We start from the raw sequence: 21734 nt of genomic DNA, 5'->3' as shown, positions 1-21734 counted from the left end.
AAATGATAAATACTGAAAGACACTTTATCTGAGCGTATTTAAAATCTTGAAAATCTGATAATCATAGACATGCTTCTAAAATTACATACTTCTAGATCATGAAAATACTTGTATACATGTGAATTCATAAAAATTCCAAAAAGAAACTACGAGCCGTAAACTCGACTCGTAAATCTCAAGCCTGATATCTGATTTTCTGAAGTCTTGTCTACGGATGGTTTCCACCAACCATGGTTCCATTTACGGCACGTAAACTACATCTGTAAATTCCAAAAAATTTCAGACTCCATATTTTTCTGTACAAGTCCTGATCTGGTTTAGAAACTTTTGGCTTTGGTTGTTATCTGAGAACAATGCATAGCTAACTTTATTTTGGTTTCTTCTTTCTGAACTTGAACTTGTTAACAGGCGTTAAATGCGACTGCCAAGTTGGATGGAGAGGGAAGTGTAAAGAAGGGAAAGGCAATTGAACCTTATCTATAGTTGCTGAATTTAGTGGTGGTTGAAAACATTTCATTAGTCCCTCTAGTTATAACTACTTACCTGATCTGACTTGTTTGTTAAATGAAGCCATCTTTATATCTAGTATTTCTGTGAAAAGCTATAGTTTACTGCTCGCATTATCAAACTTAAGTCTAAAAAGGGTTTGTTTTGATTCAAGTTCTAATTTTGGTTTTATATCTAGGTGCAAAGAAGCATTACTGTATTTTGGTGTCATATCAACATCTTTTCATTTGTGAAATATTTTAATCAAAGCCTACAATAAATCGTCAAATAGACTCATAAATCAGATTAGGCAATTCAAGCAGTAGTCCGAGCTCAACATAAATAAGCAAAGTATACGATGATCAGATAATGCTCCAAATAAAATTGGTGGGGAAGATAGGAAAAAGAATCAACTAGAACAAAGTCGACTGCATGCTTTTCCCTCTAAATAGAAGAATTAATCCGGAATATCTGCCCACTCAACTGCATAGCCTTAAAATAGACAGCAAATGTATAATGTATAATCTATGTATATTGACGAAGAAAAGCAAACAGTAAATCCGACCCCTAAAGATCCCCAACAGACGAATAGTATTAACTGTTTAAAAAGAACTAGTATTAGACCTCTCTGTCTCAAGCACATAACAAATGCCAACATGTTTCATCGAAGCAGATGACTAATTCAACACAGAAGCAATACATATCATATCAAAATGTTTACGCCTAATACATTCAGGCGAAAAAATTTCATACTTTTACATCTGATAAGACCAGAAGGATATCCTAACTGCACCTACAGTAGATTTATTATTCTGTCCTGCAGGAAAATTGAGATTAGTGCTGACAGAGCACCAGCTTGCAGAAGATCATTGGAGCATTCCCTGCACATCCTCCTGCAGAAACTTCTATGTGAAAGGAGAAAAAATGGATTATACCCGCAAATGTTTAATGCTCAAAGGATACGAAAAGCACCTCGTTCGGATCGCCTCTCTAAATGTGAGCACGAAAAGATAAAGAGAAGAAAGAAGATCCAAAATGGAAACAAAAATAGAGAAAGTCAGGATAAAAATGCTCCAAGACTGTATGAAACCTTTTCTGACAAGAAGCTTTGATGTTTACAACTCCTGTACATGTACACGATTCAGGCATGGTACCTAAAAATAATCTAAAGCTCAATGCTATCATGGAGGAATCTCAAGATAAAGTTACAATGCACCTAGAAGCTAATTTAATGAAGTTAACTCCGCATTCGTTTCCTTTGACTTCCATCTCCATCTTCCTGATCCTAGAGCAAAAAACAATTCCAAACATTTTAAACAAATTAGAAACCTCAAACATTTAACACCCTGGCTCAACAAGCACATTCCCAGCATCTGGGAAAAGTAAATATACAAGAAGTCGCAAACTTTTAACAGTTTCAAGATTACAAATGCACAGCAATTTATGATAATCACTAAATACTAAAGACATTAATTAAGGAGTGACAATTCCTGTGTCTCCTCAACTTGCACCTAATTGTACAATCAGCCACTCGAATTTCACAGGTAAACTGAGTTGCTTTCTTGAATTATTATATTTTTAAAAAATAATGCATGCATTAGCTCTGCGTATTACTAATACCTTGTTTGGCACACTTTTTCAACCTATCTATAATAACTAATGCAAGAATAGAGCATGCATTAGAAAAAGTATGCATGCATAAAAAACACAAGGGGTTTTAATGCATGCATTAGCATGGTAAACATGCAATTGCCCTCAAAACCTTTTCCACATTCTCTTCACTATATTTGTGGAGGGTATTTTTGTAAACAAATTATTTTAGAAATATGCAATGCATGTTATTTTTAATAAGTATCTAACCTCTTTTTATGCTTTTATTGAGCCGAGGGTCTCTCGAAAACAGTCGTCCTACCTTGGTAGGAGTAAGGTCTGCATACACTTTACCCTCCCCAGACCCCACGTTGTGGGATTTCACTGGGTTGTTGTTGTTGTATATTATTTTTAATACACCAAATCAAACACTGCATAAGAAATAATTTCAGCATAACTAATACACCATATTCAACACTATTCATATACACCCTACCAAACAAACCCCAAGTACCGAACAACTTCAACAACAAACTATAGAGATTCAAGCTTTGAGCTATGGCTAACCTCATGTCCTCAACCACCCAATAGTTGCTACGAGTACGACTACAGGGAAAAATAGAAGCACTACTGATTAAATTCCATTTTAGGTGTTTCACCACCAAGAGAATGATACTCCAGTCACGGGTCTATATTGCCATCTGGCATCATGTGCATCACCATCAGGTCACGATATTCAGTAATAACTAACACACTAATATCTAAAATGCAATCAAATAATCTAACCTAAGAAAAAGGAAAAGAGAGGGCCCACCTCCTCCACTTTTCTGGAGTCCTCATGTGGAGGTGCACTAGATTCAGATCTGCATTTTGCATGAATAATTGGACCCAACTGAGACCTTTCCATTCCAACAGTTGACCCACTTGGTGCATTCATGTAGACAGCCCCCCTATACATCCATTCTTCAGTCTCATCACTGTAAAAATCATCAAAAGGTTCTCCACACAGTGCACAAACATTCTGCTCATCGTCAGCAGGGACGGCCAATTCTTCATCATCCTTCGTTTCCACAACTTGCTCAGTCGGTAGAAATCCAGGAACTGCATCAGATCCCAAAGCCTCTGTACCACTAAGCCACATGTTGACGCTTACAAACCACTTACGAGAAGATTTCTGCTTGCGATTTTTTGATACTCGATTCTTGGTTACATGCCAATCCATATGACTGCTGTGTGCCTCTTGGCATTTAAATCGTAGGCCACAAGTTGTGCACTGTCTTGGAAGATCAGCATATAAAGCAGTTACCGCAGAATCATGACGAACCTTAAGAAGATCCGGATTAAAATCAAGGCCCACAGGATCCTAAAAATTGTATCACATGGCTGAGAAAAATCTTCACAAGAAAATTGACAGTAGAGAAAGTTTTCATAGGAAAAAATAAAGCACCTGTGTGGGAGCTTGATTTGTCAATGAAATCAAACCTTGTGCCATGAGTGAGCTAATCAAGTTTGAAAAGCCTGCTGCCGGAGGGTTAGGAGTTACCTGACCTAGATTTTGGGATGCTGGCATGAATTTAGAAGGCATAGGAAGTGGGCCTCTGGGAAAAGGTGGTAAGGCTCCTGAGGAAAATTGTGGACCTGAAACTGGAGGGGGGAAATGAGTACCTACAGGACCCTGTGGAGGGTATCTATAAATTGGTGGTAGTAGCAAATGGTTCGAGGCTGGAAGTGAGGCACTTGGAGGCATAGCCTGATGAATACGCTGAGGAAGCAATAGCTGAGGTTCTGCTGAAGCCAATTGTTCAGGGTTTTGATGACTTGCAGAAAATGATGTGGGGTGTTGACTAGGAAATTGCGGAAACTTGATATATGAGCTGCTCTTCAAATTATCAGTATGTTGCTCAGGAAGAACTGACCTGTCCAAACTATGATTGGCAACTGAATTGCTTGCATTATTTACTTCAAAAGGACTTCTGATATGCTTATGAGGCAGAAAAATAGGTTTTGAAGTCAAAGATTGGGGATTATGCACATTTGGGGGAGGCCATGGTACACCAGGGGCCCGTCCAGTAACCAACCGAATATCCTGAACTGAAGAGTCAAAAGTAGGATTCATTCTTGGCGGAACATATGATGGCCTCCAAGTATGTCCATCAGCAGCCAAATTGCCAACCAAAGGATGCTTGGATTCACCGGTTGCTGATGAGATTCCACTTCCTTCACCCTTTAAATGTCTTTGGGGCAACTGTGGCAGATTTTCTGGAAGCTTTTGAAGATAATGTGAACCTGAAATCAGAGATGGCTCATCGCAATATCCAGTAATTTTATTTCTTGCCCCTCGACCAGACTGCCAAAAGAACTGACATATTTTCAATATGGAAAAAAATATATTCTCTTAAGTGATAAAACAAAAAAAAACATGCACCCTTATACAAGACAAAGGAGGAGCAAATGAATTTACTTATGGTGCATTATAATGCTATCTTAAACGCGAAATAAATGTTAGAATTATGAGTTTGGTCCACGTCTGTCAAATAACTCAGATAATAAATACACCAAATAAAGCCACTGCCTCCAATTAGGTTTGTTTTAGCCAATGGGAAGCAGATATAGAATTCCAATCTGCACAATCAGCTGAAGATAAGATAACAAAATATGCTGCTACGGCTAATTTTTATTGCTCTCCAAACAAGTAAAAGATATCAGAGATATCAAAAAAGTGTGAATAACATCAATAAGCAAAAAATTAAGGAAAATAACTGCATGCAATAGTTACATCAATACTAACCGAGTGAACATCATCCAAGGAAGAATCATGAACTAAAGAATATTGTCCTCGATTAGACCAGCTCCTTCTAGGGTCAGTCACCAAAGGCACAGTATGTTGTAAATCAACACCAGGTCTCATCCTAATACTCTGAGGATGGCGAACAGATGTCGACAAATCATTAAAAGGACTCTGATCTGCTAAAGTTGGACTCATATCTTCCCAGTTGAACTCTTCCTCTTCGGTGTTTTGCCATGTCTTCACAGCTAACCTACTGCCTAAGCCATTAATAGTGGCATTCGCTATCTTTTGTTGCCTCAGATTGGCTACTTTTTCCCTTTCATCAATTCCATAAGCATCAATCAAAGCTCTAGGTCCTTGAAGATCAATTCCCTTGTCCATGCGATATTTAGAAGGAATGTCTGGTTGCTGATTAGCATCAGGCAAAATTCTCTGCCACTCACTCCTCTCATCATCTCTACCTCTTACTCTGCTAAGCCCATAGTCAAGTGCAGTATGAGATGGTGAGGCCCCTTCTCTGAGTCTTATGGCAGAGTTATCCAAGGCAAACTCATTGAGGGTGGGTGACAATGACCTCGGAGGCCCCACTCTATAAGGAGAGGATGATCTGGCATTCTTTGAAGCTGTAGAACGAACTTGCTTGGCTTCCAGATCTGAAGATATATGACCTGTAGAATTTTCAGCTCTTACCTGCAACAGATAAACTTTACTCTAAGAAATTCTACTCATCATCCGTTTTTGCAGTTTAAAACCCTTTCACGTGTTTGGCATCTAAGTGGAAATCTATAAATAAGTAAGCAATTCACGAGGAAAGGTCCCACTCAGACACACACAAAGACAAAGATGACAACCAGGGCACGGCATGTTGCTAAGGATAGGCTCCTATCTTAAGGATACACATGTATCCACGATTGAAAATTAATTGATAGAAAATAAAGCAAGTCGGTCGGTGAAATTCAATTATGAAGCCTATCACATTTACTTCAAAACAATACCCTCATAACTACCTAACTAGTAAGAAAACAGAAGTAACAGGAGTCAACAAATTTATGAAATGCTATCTTATTCTACCCCTTTCATCTAGATTACGTGAAATTTAAAAAAAAAACATGTGGATTGATAACTAGAATTCGAAATCTGTAGGGCGACTCCTTGAAATATGCTAAGCCAAGTTGCACGAACAGTTCTAACTTCACAAATCAATGTCTAGTGATCATCTGTATCTGCAGTTAAAAAGATCTGACCACATTTGACATCTTATGAGAAATGCAAAAAGGGCATCCTCAATCAAGTTTGTTCTACACTACCCTCTCTATCTCCCAATAGAATTACTTTAATTACAGGCCCAGGTACTTCCAAAGGACCAAGTTCTCAAATCCTACATAAACTACAAGTAAAGTGATAAAAATGAGATTAGAAGGAAAACTAGAATCAAGTGGTTCAATTATGTCTATCACAACTACCTATAGAAGATTCAACCATAAGACTCAACAATGTCGATGATGTGTGTCAACGATGTGTCTTACCTGTACTACTAGTAAAGTTGTAGGCAGAAGGCTTCAAATTTCTGTTATCCCATGATTAAAGTCTTTTACCTACTTTTAAGCTCCTTGAATGACATTTCTGCCTCAATTTGATACTTCAAAAAGTAACATTTTTAACAATTATTTCAGTTTTAAGCCCTAGAATTGTTGGTGTTAAACATATTCTCCTCCCATTGGAATAAGCAAATCCAATTGTGTCGCTATTGCACTTACCCAAACTAAGAAGCCAATTAAGTGTATTTTTTTTCACCTCATTGGTATGTGAATAGGAACCAAAGGAAGCTTAAAAGGCATAAATTAATTGAAAAGAATCACATAACAAAAAACTTAGACCAAAATTTTGTTTCGTGCCTACACTAAATAGAATCTACGTTAAAGAGCCCCTAATTTGTCGTGTTTTTGTACAGAAGGTTTCCAGTTATGTGTACTGCCTTAGCACTACCTTAGTGCTAAGTTATTCCTCTTTTGAATATATAACATACTTACCTTTTTCAAAAAAAAAATACATTTCAGATTATATTAATTAGTAAAATATTTTTGTTGAAGACATTTTCATAAATTTGGCACATCCTTAAATCTAATTCAAAGATTTCGAATATTAGGTATGGATATGAGGACCAAGGAACAGTTGATAAATTAAATTGAATACGTAATACAGCACCAGAAAACATAAACCAATCTGCAGATAGAGATAATTTAGAAATCAAAGAATTTGAGAAGGGAATAGTTGTCAAGGGGGGAATGGGGATTCACTAAAAGCTTACTGAATCAATAGTGGAGTGCCCAAGCTGACACCTTGCTTCCAAATATTTTGGATTTACATGAATGCCATGAGTTGGTCGCGGTGATTCAGAAGCCCTTGACGAAGTCAAGCCAGAAGATTGTTGGACCCCCGGCTGTGAAAACTGGAGACGAGTTTCAATTTTGTTGAGAACAGGTGCTGGGAACACAGATGACCATGTTCCAAAGAGATGGCGCATTGCAGGATGCATGCTAGGGTGCACTTGCCTATATGCCTCACAGAAAACCTTGGAAAAGAAAAACAAAATCACATAAAGTGGTACAACATCATAACAGTCATGCAAATACCATATAAAACTACTCACCTCAGGTAAATGGCCAGAGAAATGCCTGACGTAGTCCCTACCAATATTTTTTACAACACTATCCAGAAGGTATAATGCGGGTAGTTTCTGCTCAACTGGGACCTAAAAAAGAGAATAATGTGAGAATGCAGAAAAACACGGGCAATGAATACATCAAAATGGCATGCTAAGAACAAAAAATTACCAGTTCCCCTGACAAATAAAAAATAAGAAAGGCAGAGACTCTACTTGTAAACATAAAAGTATGAGTATAGACTTCTTTGACAAATTTTCTGAATAAGTATTGGTCAGACTTAGCTTAACCTAAACAGTTAGTACAAGTGATCAATATTTTACTATCGAGTGGTTTTTAGCTATACTGGTCAGCACCTCATACAGCTCTCAGAAAGTAGTTAGTTCCTATGTTTTGTCCTGCTTATGTTGCAGATGATGTGTCATCGAAAGCACTTGAATGGTAATCCTTAAAACTCAAACCCTTGTGAACTAAATAATTATCAAAACGAATAAAGAGAGGGTTATCTTTTCAGCCATAATCCTTATAAAACTCAAGCCGCTGTGAGCTATGTAATTTTCAAACTAAGTAGGGGAGTAGTTACATGCTGTTTTTCTCTAAATCTCATGAAATTTTGATTGTTTCTTTGATTCTTTCCAGTTCATTCTAAGAGGAAGGGAAACTCTGCATGCAATCCCAGGAGTTCCGTTTTCTTCATACAACTCACCTATTGAAAACGCATAAACTGTAAACCAAACTACTCTTCCATGTTATATTTTCTCTTAACCTCCTCCATGTAAGAATATATCAAATCTATCCACTACAGCCAAACAAAGGACAAACTTTCCCACCATTTATTGTACAATTATTCTGTTCATTTACGCAGGGAATGAATTGATCGAGCAAAAGGAGCACAACTACAAACTTTTCTACATCTGCTGCTCAGACCTTGTAAGAATCAGTAAGCTTCAAAGACCAATTTGCATTGCAGCAAAACAAATCATAAAAATAAATATATTTCGTTCATATTATAACATCAACCACATGACGCTAGAACTATTGGATATCAGAAACACCTGTCATCATTCTATTATTTTAGAAGGAGAAGTACCCTTATCTTTAACTTTATCTAAAAGCACATATGGAGATGATGAATCCAACCCTTTATAGTCAACCACAAACTATAACACCAGAAAAAAAAAAAAAAAACTATAACACCAAGCTTAGCCACCAGCAGCCCAAACAATGAAAAATAAATAGATGGAACAATTTAAAGAGACCGAAACAAGGGGTCTGGAATACTAAGAATGTATTACTTTAACTTATTAATTTGAATTCATGCTTGTCCATGCCTGATATAATCTATAATTTCGAATGTCAGTCGCTCTCAGTATACTACTTTTAACTTTTCCTTTCGGATTCAGAAGACATGCTTCTTATAACGTAAAAATCTGTAAGGAACAGCTGAGTCATGACAAGTATAAGATCCCGGACTTTGGAACTGCTTCACTCAGCTCTACATGTATCTGTCATCGAGAGCAGATTAAAGAATCTAAGTTCATTTCAATAGCTTATTGCCAAGGACTCCCATGCCATAAATAGCACATTTTCATACCAGAATACTTGGACTTAAAATCAAGCATTCAACTTTTGATACCTAGATAACAATACTTTCGACAATGCAATAAAACAAACTAAAAAGATAGCATTTCCACGGCAATATTAACAGTTACAAGATTAACGATTCACCACTAGAGTAATCAACACAATGTGCGAGAATTGAACATTTATTAAGCAAAAATACAGTTCATCCTGAAACCTCAATACAGTTCAAAAGGGAAGAATTCGATATAGACAATGCAAAAGCATTGCGAATTTTACATCAGAACAAAAGAAACCCCTTCAGTTAAGTAATCAGAATGAAAATGGGTATTGAAACAAGCAGCATTCAAAAACCCTAAAAAAACAGAGCACTGTAAAACACTACCTCGAGAATCCGACTACAAATCGCGTGAGCAATGCCTTCACCATGTTCTCTCTGTTCGCCAGCAATGATGGTGAGGTCAGTAATGATAGGCTTAGAATTAAAAGTCAGGTCGGACAACAACAATTCATAAAGCCTAACAATCTCGTCCATAGATGGAGGCAACACGATAACATCATCATCGTCTGGCATAGAAGCCTTAATTTCATCTTCCCTCTCCTTCAACGCCGCCCGATATCGTTCGATTACAGAAGATGTCAAGGGTTTTGGTGGCGCCACGACGGCGTTGTTTTGGATTAGCTTAGAGTTTGCATAGCCGCCGGCTAAAGCCATCGGAGTAGGGTTAGGGTTTAGCCACCGGTGGTGGGCGTGGGGGCAGGGTGGGGTGGGGGGTTAGAGGAAGAAAGAGAGACTGATTAAGGGAGTCCCCAGATGTCCTAAAAAGGACACTGTATTTTAATGAAATTACTGTAATAAAGATCAAAATAAATTGCTTCCCAATTAGGCAAGAAAATAAATAGATTAGTATTCAATATTTAAAAACTTATTATAAATTATAATAATTAATAATTGAAAATATTTTTACTATTAAAAAATATTTTTTTTTTTGTTATCTAATAAGAGGCTATGCTACACAACTCTTTAAAAGTATGTTATATGTTTGAAAATTACATTAATTTACTATGAATTATAATAATTAATAATTTAAGATATTCAATTATATATTTAAAATGACACTAAAAGTACTATAAATCAAAATAATTAACAACTTAAAATATTTTAAAAAAATATAAAATATTTAGTTGACTCTCAAAATTCGACAAAATATTATAAATCACAATAATTAACAATTGAAAAAAATTAAAATTTGGTTGACTCTCTTAATTCGATCTATGACACATAAATTGAACAGAAGGAATACCATATATTATTTTAAAATAACGAAAAAATACTATAAATCATAATAACCAACTTAGAATATTTTATAAAATAACACATACAAAAATTTAGTTGACTATCTAAATTTCATCTGTATCACATAAATTGAAACAAAAAGTAACATATATTGGATTCGTGCCGGCACGGACACCTAATGTCTAGTTTTACTATAGATGTTCTTGGGAAAAATTAAATATTTTACTAAAGATGTTTGTGATTCTGTTTGAGTCGATTTTCTTCTAAAAAAATAAAATAAATCAAGTCGAATTCTGAAATTTTAAAAGTAAATCAAATTAACTAAATGGATTTTCATTGATTTGAGTTTGATACTGAGAGCAAAATATGATTTTTTTAAATTTTTTTTTTGATATATTAAAAATGATAAGTATAAATGAAAATCTATATTTAAAATAGTGGACAATATAAATGAATGAGTAAAAATTTACTTGCCTAAGAACAACCAAAAAAATGTGGAGCAATATCACAAAGACAAAATTGAAAATACAAATACCAAAGAGAGAAATGTCCAAAAAATAAACATTTTATTCATGCATTCTTAAATTTTTGGTTATTTGTATTTTTAATCTTGCTTTTGTGAACTTTCTTTTTTTTAAAGTGTGTTTTCATTATTTTCAAATAATAATAATTAGAATGTAAATCATAAAAAAATTTAAAAAAAAGGACAAAGTGCAAATCACACAAAATAGGTGTACTCAAAAAAGTGTCATTTTCTCCTCAAAATAACTCGCTAACCACCTGAGACCTGACCCATTAGACTGCTTCCGCCGGCGACTATTTTACCGGCGACATCATTCCCAGCATCTTTAGGATTCCTAATGGCTTCCCCCATACCTCCACCAAGCTCGGTGGCTTCCGGTGGCTTCCAGAAACCTAATAAGTCATTAAACTTCTTTGCAAACGCAATGAAGAGAAAGGATAGTTTCATACAGTTCTTCGCCATGACAGGAATCCTTCTATTGAGTGTTAGATCACTTGGGCAAAAGTATCGTATCCATAATCTCATGGACGATAATGCTGCGCTCGAAGAAGAACGAGAAGGACTTGTTCAGCGAATGAATCATATCAGGCAAAGCTTGCTTGCTGAAGCTGCTGCTGAGCCTACTGGTCGCTTTGCTTCCCGGATTCGCCTCCTCTTCGGTAAAGATTGTTGAAAAAGTATGAGTTTATTGTTCTATTTGAGTTTATTCCCTGCATTTTCTATTCAGTGTTAATGAATTTAGGAATTGAGAATTTCACAATGTTTTGTAGACATGATCTTTTGAAATGAAATAGGGGCCATTTGTAGATGATTGGTTCATCTTATAACCAGTCTGCTTATTTTCGAATCGAGACTTAAGTTGATTTATTGTTTGATTAATAGACTTGATCTTGATCTAGGGCATTAAAACGAAATGTACGTTTTCAGAAACAGCATGTGAAGATCAAATGAATGGGAAAGTTGGCTTGTAATAGCTACAATGGAAACTAATTGAACATTCCTTACCAAAGGGGAAGTGAAGAAAAGAAAAGATAATTAGTGTTTCAATACTGCAGAGTAGTTTGGTCCATGACCTCCCATGGGAAGTATTGAGAGCTAATTTCTTGGATGGTCATCCAAGTTATAGAATTGACTCATATTCTTCGCATCCCCAGAGAGATAGATTGTTGTCATTGTGCCTTGGTCATCAAAAGAAAGGAGCACGAACAACCTTAAAGTAAAATCACTTTTGTTTGTTTTATTTTTATACCAATAAAATCTCTCATGTTTTACCCATTATCTTACAAAATAACTCCCACATGAAAATCACTAACATGACATTACTGGTACCTTAAGTTTGAGAGTAGGTATTAAGTTGTCCTATAATATACCTTCTAAAAATTTATCAAAACTAAACATTTTTGTCCCTTATTAACACCGATAGTTGGAATTAACAGACAATCAGCTGATGGAAAACCTCATGAGACCAGAGGGCTGACTGAGGCTGGGCTTAATAGCCTCCGGTTTAAAATGAGCTGAAAATTCTTAGCCCAGCCTCACCCATCCGCGGGTTGGAATGGTCTCGCGGGCCAAGTCCATTTTGAAGGCTATAAAAGTTATCCCTTTCCACCCTATCGGTTTGTGATAGTAATGGAGATCTTAAGCTTGATGATCATAAACGCTGAAAAATTGGGACCGATTAAAGGTTTTGAGGTGATGGGAAAGACAACCTGCAAGCAAGGAATAATTTTTGTATCTTAAAGGTATTCTGCTTGCTTTTGAGGCGGTTTTAGGGTTAGAGGTGAACTTGGTCGAAAGTAACCTTTACAGCTTAAATGCAGACAATTGTATTGCTGAACTGTCTGATTTAACGGGGGTGCAAGACTGAGAAAATTCCAGCAGTTTATTGAGGCCTGCCTTTGGGTGCAAAAACTCAAGATCAGAGGTTCTTGACAAGTGTGCAATGAAGCTTGCCCTATAGAAAAGAAAGCATTGTCCTTTGGTGGGAGGCTCACCTTAATCAATAGTGTGTTGGATGGCATTCCGACGTACTTGATGTGTTTGCTTCTCGTTCCTGTTAGGGGCTGTGGAGGTTTAATGAGAATGATGATGAACTTTGGAAGTAGGTTGTAGAAACCAGGTATGGCAGAGAAGGTTTCTGGACCTCTAATATAAGAGCACTTCCGTCAAGAACTAGTATTTGGTAGCAGATAAGTAATTTATGGCCTGAATTTCAGGGATTCACTAATTGAAAGTTGGAACGGGTAGAGAACCTGTTTCCGGAATGATAGATGGTTGGATGAAGAGAAATTGAGGGTCAAATTTCCTGTTCTGTGCAACTTTGCTTGAAATAAACAATGTTCAGTTGCTGAATGTTACACAAAATAGTCATGCTGTTGTAGTGTAAAGAGTTCCTTTTATGTAAATCGTGAAGATTGGAGACTGAGAGTAATATCTCCTCTCTCAGCAGCTCAACTGTTAGCTTTACGGCTGTCCTGGACTCATGGTGTATAGTCTTTCTATACTATAATTGAATGAAAATGTTGTTGCCTTTTAGATTATTATGGATGCATGGCATCATTTGTTTTCTGCACAAATGAAGTACGCACCAGAAAGTGAAGAAACTACTTCATTCCAATTTATGTGGCGTACTTTCATTTTTAGTCTGTTGAAAAAGAATACCATACTTCCTTATTTAAAAATAATTTAATTTAAAACTTTTTATATATGTTTAATGAGACAATTTATATTCAAACAAATGTCAGTCTTTCTTTCTTAGACTTTGTGCCTCATCAAACACCGCCCCATAAATTGGGACGGAGGGAGTATCTGACTTTGGATTTGGAGTTTCTATGGTTTGTTCAATAGTGTCTCCTTAATAGTTTAAAGACTGATACCCATGTTTTGTTTGAAACATGGATCAGGCTCGATTTGTTTTGGAAAGAGATGGAAGTTACATACTCTGTGGGCTGGATTAAACATCAGTAGTTTGGAGGCATTTTTCTTTGTGAAGGGGTGAAATAAAGTTGCTGGTGTCAGGCCACTTAAGCTGGTGCCTGAAGACCCACTTACACCTACTTTAAAAAATGATTTGGAGGTATGTTGCTCGGACTCTTCAAAAATTTTGCGGCATCCATGTCTGATCCTCCAACAATGCACTACTTTGGAGGATCCAACACGCACCCGTCAACATTTTTTAAAATTCCGAACAACATGGAGTTGGGGATTCCCTGAAGGAAGTGAATTCTGGATGTAGGATGAGCATTCTAGAAATGGAGTTGGTTCTCTTTGGAGGTGTTCTTAGTAAAGAACGAGTGAATGAGTGTTAGGGATCCATGATATTTTTCATTTGCCATTTTCCATGCTTTATTTATGTTGCAAGTCTCTTGAAGGACATTGAAAACATTGTGTTTTTTTTTTTAAATGAGCTAAACATTTAGGGGTCATTTCATAGGGTGTATAAGACAGTACTAAATAGGTTGTATTAGTAATATTGGTATTAGTAGTGCTGGGATTAGTTATTCGGACATTATTTTTTATTGACTGTTTGGTTTGTTGTGTTAAATGAATAGGGTGTATTAGAATTGGAATAGTATTGAATAAGGTGTATTAGAATATGAATAGTACCCCATATTGTTAATGCCATGGTTTACAATCTCCATATAAGAATAGTATCGATTAGGGTGTATAACTAACTAATACATAAGTTGAAAATACTACCAAACAAGGGATTAAATAATACCAAAGCTAATACATGTATTATTTTCTCTAATACCTCCTACCAAACGACCCCTTAGGGTCTGTACCTGAAAAGAGAAGATGCAGATGATGCTTTGCTTCAAGTTTGTCTTTCATTTTACAAGTTTGTCTTACAATTCTACCTTGAATCTCTTTCATTTTACAAGTTTATCTTACAATTCTACCTTGAATCTCTTTCATTTTACAAGTTTGTCTTACTTCGTGGAGGCTGAACAAGATTGATAAATAACTGCAGAAGATGGCTATATAGTTATGCTTCCATCACTTCGGTATTAAAAGATGAAATTTTCGTGTACAATTTTCATGTTTTTTTTTTAATAATATAAGCGGGAAGGGAAAGGGAGTGCGGAAGGGCACACAAAATGGAAATGCTCATTTCACCATGCGAGACATACCTAATCCCTTTAGGTTGTTTTTACTTTTTGGTCTTTACAGATTTCATTTGTGCCCCTATTTTCCTTTGTATTGGAGTTGCTTTCTATTGTGAATTATGGCAGATTTTAATAACATTTAGTATGTGACACCAAACTTGGTTGACTGTTTTCAGGCATCATGGATTCAAACTGTTTGGAATGTACGTTCAATCTTGTCAAACCGAAGCAGAATTGACCTTTAATTCCCTAATCTCAAGATCACGATATGCAGTTCAATTACTTGACAGTAACCTGCCACTCTGTTGATTCAAAGGATGGTGTTTGGCTGTTTGCTTGCCAGTTTACATAGTCTAATCATGAAGCTCTCTTATGCCATATTTGTCTTTGGTGTTTGAATGATATATTTTTTTGTGAACCCCGTTGTGTTTCTTTCTTCGAGTGCTGTTATATAGCCTCAGAGAGCAATGTTAGGATTAAGTAATAGTACTGGCTTACACAACTTCTAGTTCTTTTTCCGCAGATCATTGCATTGTCTTGAATTAAAACAAATGAATTGCTGTTTCCTATCTATTCACGAACCAAATCAGCAGATGTTACAATAAAACGTGTCGACTCTTTGTTGGTAGAACCACTCGATTTCGACTTCTAATAAACGATCATCTCCGACTTCGTATAAAAAAAGATTGGTAACCTAGATGATCTGGGTCTTACCTTAACTTACTTGAGCCTTATGTCCCTTCAACAGTCCTATTCATATTGCCGTGTCTTGGGCCTAGCAATGGACGGATTATCCTATATATAATATCTACTCTAAAGATCAAAAGGACAGAGGATTTTCCTTCCATAGATTTGATTGGAATTGATTCTCAGGATACATTGGGCTTAAATGGAGGATCATAACTCTCATATTTAATATTCTTTCTTTTATCTGTAACAATTCTAGAACTTATGTAAATATAAGAGTATCTTTAGGTTGTTTTAATCCAACATAAGTAAACATAACAAAAAGTGAATTTCTAATCATAGATAGGAAAACAACAATTCTTAAATTATAAAATTCAAGACAACTAAAACAATGAGAAAAGAACTGAATGCAAGTTTTTAGCGTAAACAGTTAATGGATCTTATGCTAATGTACACAAATCTTACCCCTACCTCTGGAGGTAGAGATGACACTCAACTACCTACTAGAGAATCATATGTAAATCAATTTTTTTGTCTATTTCATCAGCAACTTAATTTAAAACGGCCTACTAACATACCACCTTAATCCGCGAGAGAATCATATGTAAATCAATTTTTTTGTCTATTTCATCAGCAACTTAATTTAAAACGGTCTTGTTGTGGAGTCCAGCCGCCTTGCCAACATTATTTGGAATCAAATATTCATCATGTCAGTCGTCTTTCTCGTCAGTGTTAGGGATAATTTCATGTCATATGAATTAATTTGGATTCTAGAGCTATTTTGTCACAATTCAACTTACTATGAGAAATTAGCTCCATCCGTCTTACAATTTTAACAGCATTTTTTCTAAAGAAATAATAATAATAAGGTACATAGTGTAGACTATCCATACTATTCACGCTAAAAGTGAGCAAAAAAACTTGTATCAATTTTTTTAGCAACATATTTTTTTCTTCTTGACTTTGACTTTAATAGGGTTGTTGAGTTAACGTAGATATTTAAAGTAGAAAGAGTCCTAAAAGCTTTGGACTCTAGAGCTACTTTGTAAAGTTCAACTTCCTTTCAGAAATTAACTCCATTCGTCTTACAATTTTCTCAAAAAATAAATAATATTATCTCCGTCTTATATTAGATGGACATCTTATTGTTTCATATTACTTGATCACTTACTAAATCAAGATAGAATTAATTAATTTTTTTCCTATTTTACCCCTATAATTAGTATGACCTTTTGAATGTAAACAATTCTTAATACTAGCTATTTCTATACTCTATGTATATTGCATTGATTATACAAAGGGCAAAATGGTAAAGTCTTCCAATGTAGTAATGATTTCTTAATCACCGTATAAAGTTGGAAGTGTCCATCTAATATGAGACGGGAGTAATAATAATAATAATAATAATAATAATAATAATTGTCGCATTTTAGGAATTGTTGTTGTCATACCTTAACATTAAAAAGTAGTTCTTTTTAATATTGCTTAATTTTGAAGAACGTCTAATAAATAAAATAGTTTAGTAAACTATATTTTAATTTGGATTTATTATTTTTTTCTTAATGAGCAAAAAAAAAAAAGTTACAATGTAGAAAGTAATTAACTTACACTAATCAAAGGGTCGTTTGACAATAGTATCCTTTTTTATTTTTTGGAAACTTTACTTAAAAGTAGAAATAATTAGTGGTTGGATTTAAAGAAAATTATTAGAGAAAAGGGTAAATGTTAAGAAAAAAATCATTAATAACATTTTTGGGCTTTGAAAATTTTATTTTTGTTTGACCAAAGAGTTTTTTTCTAGAAATTCACTTATTTTGGGTTGGAGGGAGTATAAGCTATAATAATTTGTTACTAGGCACAAAATTTTAAAAAATAATATAATTTTTTTAATATTGTATTTTAAAATAACATGTGTATAATATACTAAAATGCATTTTAAATGTTATGGTTTTAAACAATCTATATAGAACATTGAAATCATATAGAGAGTTAGTAAATATAGACATTTTAAAAAAAAAACATACAAAAAGAAAATTTCAAATTTCAATAATAGAGAGGTGGTTTTCGAAGGCTCCGCTCAAGTAACACTTATTAAAGAAGATTTAAAAGGGAAAACAGAAGTAAAGAAGACAAGCATTCTAAAATTAAATATATCGAAAAGGAACCTACAATGGCCAAAGCATAATAAATAACATTTAGTAGAAGAAACTAAGACACCAGAAACTACGAGAACAACCCTAACACTACTAATATGTAAAGAGAAACTTATCTCGCTCACTTAACCACAAGATAACACTCAACTACTTACTAACATACCACCCTAATCAGCGAGAATCATATGTAAATCAAAGTTCTGTCTATTTCATTAGCAGCTTAGCTTAAAACGGTCTTGTTGTGGAGTCCAGCCACCTTGCCACATAAAAGAGCATTATTTGGAATCAAATATTCATCTTGTAAAGAGGTTGATGTCGTGTATACCCTCATATATAACTGTTGTCCGAGATACCGTCGAGCCCAAAACTCTGATCTTATGTTCCACATTCCCACGTTGTCTAATGCAATGTATATTGCTGTCCATGACCTCGGATACACCTGCATTTTCCAATATTTTCTCATGTCAGTCATCTTTCTCGTTAGTGTTAGGGGATAATTTCATGTCATATGAATCAATCTAATCACCTGAGTTGTGCAACGTGAAACTGCATCGCGAAGATTGTATTGGTTCCTACTTGCAGGAGTCCATCGTCCTCCGTCCATGCTGCCATTTAATCAGGAATAATTCACAGTCAAAATTGAACATAAGGGCATAGTACTCCCTCATTCCCAATTTATGCGTCACTCCAGTCTAACTTTAAAATACCTATTTTACATTTAATGAGATAATTTATAGTCTTCACATAAATTGAGACGGAGGGAATAATAGCTAGAAATTGGAAGAAATGACTAGTGTTCTCTTGGTAAGCTTACCCTACTACCCAAAAGGCGTAACCAGCAATATGCCAGCTTTGGACGATTCTTTCCTTGTTCTCGAATACAATCTCAATGAATGTCCTGTAGTCAGTTTCTAAAACAGACGTGTTAAGGCGAATACCTCCACCGGAGGGGGCATCAGGTATGTTTCCGGGGTAGAATCCTCCAATCTTGAAGTAGTCAGCGAGCTTCAACGGAGTATCATTAGTGGGCACAAATGACACACTGTTGACAGCATATCTTTGCTCGCTGTTCACCTGACCAGCAGAGGTTGAAAGTCTGATAGTTCTAGTTGTATTGATCATACCATAATGGTACGCGCCTTGTGGGTTAGGCCTTGGTCCATTAGCCGTCAAGTTAGTCCTAATTAAGGCACGAAAAAAAATGAGTATCAAGTTAGATTAGAAGAGCGAAATAGGACAAGTCCACACCTGATAGAACGGGCCTGGTAAAGGGACCAACCAACTTCGATGGTTGGTCCACTAGGGAGAGGGCCAGAGACCGGGCTGTTAGAGTTGCTGTAGTGAAGTACACCAGTGGTAGTAAGAACCTTAGAGGTGAAACGAGACGAAGCAACAATGTAGTAGTCCTTAGGAGCTTGATCAGCTGTGATGAGGACAGAGTAGGATTGTCCAACATGAACGTCGAGTGAGGTATAGGTCTCTTGCATTGTGTGTGTACCCTCTACTTCCACCAACGTGACGTTGTGTCCTTCAATCCGAAAGTTAAGTGAATTTTCCAATCCAACATTTGATATCCTCAGTCTATACGTTTTTCCTGTACTCATTGTTAGATTATCAGAATCGCGCTATATTTCTTTTCTGACTATGTTATACAAGAAGAATTAAGACTTCTTGAGCTTCAAATTTGCCTAAATTTGAATGCCTGAAGATGTGTTTACCTTGATCAACTGTGAAGGACGCGCCATTAGGGCCACGACCATTGATAAGAATGCCATCAGGAAAAGGCAACTTGTGGCCTCTATCAAGAATTTCTCTAAGCTTCTGTATATAAACGGACATTTAAATAATAACACGTAAGTATCAAAACAAATCGTCAGCATAGATAAATACCATGGTGTTAATAGGACATTGAGCGTGTAAAATTCATTTTATACTGTCAGTTGATAAAACTTCATTCAAATTATTAGCGAGAATATGAGTACCGTGTGATTTCTCTTGTACCAATCTCCAATAAGGACGATGAAATCGCCAGAATAAGCAGGGAGGGGAACAGGTACAAAAGGTCCGCTAAAGATCCTGATGCCACCAAAACCACCTGCAGCTTTGTGAAATCCAAGAGAAGGGAAATAGTAGAAGCTCCCTATTTGATCCTTCATTTGCAAAGTGTATGTGAAATTCTTCCCAGGTGGTATAGGGCACGTCGTGCCCCATACTCCGTCTTGGAATGAGTTTCTCCTGTTTTGCACTCCATTCCTATAGAGATTTCACACAACATTATCAAACATTTTCCCGAAAAACTGAGAAAACGAATGAGAAACAGAGTAGACATGAAACTTGTGATTAAAAAACGATTAGCATACAACAATACTCAAGCGTAGAAACTTTTCAAAGCGGACATGATTAAATATGACTTTGTGCATAGAGTAACATAGAGTTGTCGCCTTTAAATCATCAAAAAATAGGAACCCGCTCGAAAGGGACCATACAACAGTGGCTCATAACTGAAAAACATAACAACAATGTCTCTTAGCTAAAGAAGAAGAATAGCTCTATTTCTCTTGATCACTCTCTAACAGAAAGCCATATTTCTTTTCGCAAAATGTAAACTTAGACTACTTTCCTAACCAAATTTTTTTTGAAAAGAAGGCCCAAAGAGCAAAAAAGAACATATCGGAACATAATAAAACCATATCGAGGTCCTACGACTTTAATTTGGTACAATTCATTGCCATACCAAAAGGGCATTTTTTTAAAAAAAAAATGTATGCGTGATGTAGTTGAGATTAAGCATGTTTGATAATGAAATTGACTATTGAGCCTCAACCCCAAAAACTCATTTATATTAGACGATTATCCATGATCATTATAAGGAGCCCTTAAGTGTGTGCCCATTCCACGAGTCATGTTAGACTCAAAAAATTGTCTGATCATCTCATCTAAAACACCACGATAATGAATGAGATAATTGAGACAAATTACCAGGAAATAAGAAAATCGTCATCCAAATTGTTGAAAACATTGATAATAACATTGTCATTGGTGACAGAAATGATGTCTGGGCCAGGAAATTGCCCATTGATCAGGATTCCCTATACACAAAAACACAAAATATTACTATAAAGTCATCACACACAAAAAGAAAAAATTCGAAGGAAGCCCTTAGAGCAACAATAAAATTATCATACTTGTTCCCGCACCTCGTGAATTCAAGACAACTAACCTGTTGTGGAACACCAAGAGGCGAAATAGTGCCATAACTAACATTCCATTCATAAAATCTATAAGGATTCTCTGCCACTATACTATTCACAACTAAAAGTGACAGCAAAAAAAATTGTATCAATTTTTTTAGCAACATTTTTTTTTCTTCTTTGACTTTTTCTTGATAGGGTTGTTGAATTAACATAGCATATTTAAATTAAAAGGAATCCTAAAAGCTATGGACTCTACATCTACTTTGCCAAAGTTCAACTTTCTTTCAGAGATTAGCTCCATCAGTCTTACAATTTTAACTGCATTTTCTCTAATAAATAATAATATTATTATTATTATAATAATAATAATAATAATTAAAAAAAAGATTGTCTCTCGTCTTAGGAATTTTAAGACTAGAGTTGATAATTGTTTTCAAGTATATCCATAATATTAACTATATTAGGCATGTTATTGTTGTTGTATACCCTTAACATTAAAAAGTTGTTTTTTTAATACTGTTTAATTTTGAAGAACGTCGAATAAATAAAATAATTTAATAAACTATATTTTAATTTGGATTTATTATTTTTTCTTAATGAGCAAAAAAAAAAGAAGTTACAATGTAGAAAGTAATTAACTCACACTAATCAAAGTGTCACTTG

At 35.3% G+C, this 21734-nt stretch overlaps 3 protein-coding genes across 3 annotated transcripts; 1 reads left to right on the top strand and 2 right to left on the bottom strand.

The window, feature by feature from the left end:
- Positions 1 to 1555: 1555 nt before the first annotated feature.
- LOC129881415 (polyadenylation and cleavage factor homolog 4) lies at positions 1556 to 9884 on the bottom strand. Its single transcript, XM_055955624.1, has 7 exons — positions 9494 to 9884; positions 7515 to 7616; positions 7173 to 7436; positions 4865 to 5554; positions 3524 to 4423; positions 2891 to 3439; positions 1556 to 1771 (listed from the first exon to the last, which is right to left on the bottom strand). Exons 1-7 carry the CDS (start codon positions 9821 to 9823, stop codon positions 1724 to 1726), a joined length of 2883 nt encoding a protein of 960 aa, XP_055811599.1. The 5' UTR covers positions 9824 to 9884; the 3' UTR covers positions 1556 to 1723.
- Positions 9885 to 11101: 1217 nt separating this feature from the next.
- Positions 11102 to 15526, top strand: LOC129881494 (uncharacterized). Its single transcript, XM_055955692.1, has 2 exons — positions 11102 to 11587; positions 15214 to 15526. The coding sequence occupies exons 1-2, from the start codon at positions 11266 to 11268 to the stop codon at positions 15273 to 15275; spliced, it is 384 nt and encodes a 127-aa protein (XP_055811667.1). The 5' UTR covers positions 11102 to 11265; the 3' UTR covers positions 15276 to 15526.
- Positions 15527 to 17873: 2347 nt separating this feature from the next.
- On the bottom strand, positions 17874 to 21236 carry LOC129881435 (L-ascorbate oxidase homolog). Its single transcript, XM_055955644.1, has 8 exons — positions 21098 to 21236; positions 20857 to 20966; positions 19860 to 20130; positions 19596 to 19698; positions 19126 to 19471; positions 18692 to 19057; positions 18404 to 18482; positions 17874 to 18316 (listed from the first exon to the last, which is right to left on the bottom strand). The coding sequence occupies exons 1-8, from the start codon at positions 21233 to 21235 to the stop codon at positions 18098 to 18100; spliced, it is 1632 nt and encodes a 543-aa protein (XP_055811619.1). The 5' UTR covers position 21236; the 3' UTR covers positions 17874 to 18097.
- Positions 21237 to 21734: the final 498 nt, after the last annotated feature.

The sequence above is a fragment of the Solanum dulcamara genome, chromosome 1 (assembly GCF_947179165.1).
Source record: "Solanum dulcamara chromosome 1, daSolDulc1.2, whole genome shotgun sequence".
NCBI lineage: Eukaryota > Viridiplantae > Streptophyta > Magnoliopsida > Solanales > Solanaceae > Solanum > Solanum dulcamara.
Note: the sequence above shows the minus strand (reverse complement) of the source record. Positions and strands in the feature narration are given on the sequence as shown.

What these genes read in the sequence shown, in the direction of transcription:
- LOC129881415 (XM_055955624.1), bottom strand. Translation starts at nt 9,823, where the DNA reads ATGGCTTTAGCCGGCGGCTATGCAAACTCTAAGCTAATCCAAAACAAC. An exon ending in TTTGTAGTCGGATTCTCGAG is followed by an intron (nt 7,617 to 9,493) that starts GTAGTGTTTTAC and finishes TCTCTTTTTTAG; the next exon opens with GTCCCAGTTGAGCAGAAACT. An exon ending in CCTTGGATGATGTTCACTCG is followed by an intron (nt 4,424 to 4,864) that starts GTTAGTATTGAT and finishes TTCTTTTGGCAG; the next exon opens with TCTGGTCGAGGGGCAAGAAA.
- LOC129881494 (XM_055955692.1), top strand. Translation starts at nt 11,266, where the DNA reads ATGGCTTCCCCCATACCTCCACCAAGCTCGGTGGCTTCCGGTGGCTTC. An exon ending in CCGGATTCGCCTCCTCTTCG is followed by an intron (nt 11,588 to 15,213) that starts GTAAAGATTGTT and finishes GACTGTTTTCAG; the next exon opens with GCATCATGGATTCAAACTGT.
- LOC129881435 (XM_055955644.1), bottom strand. Translation starts at nt 21,235, where the DNA reads ATGTTGCTAAAAAAATTGATACAATTTTTTTTGCTGTCACTTTTAGTT. An exon ending in GGTACAAGAGAAATCACACG is followed by an intron (nt 19,699 to 19,859) that starts GTACTCATATTC and finishes GTTTATATACAG; the next exon opens with AAGCTTAGAGAAATTCTTGA. An exon ending in TACCAGGCCCGTTCTATCAG is followed by an intron (nt 19,058 to 19,125) that starts GTGTGGACTTGT and finishes TGCCTTAATTAG; the next exon opens with GACTAACTTGACGGCTAATG.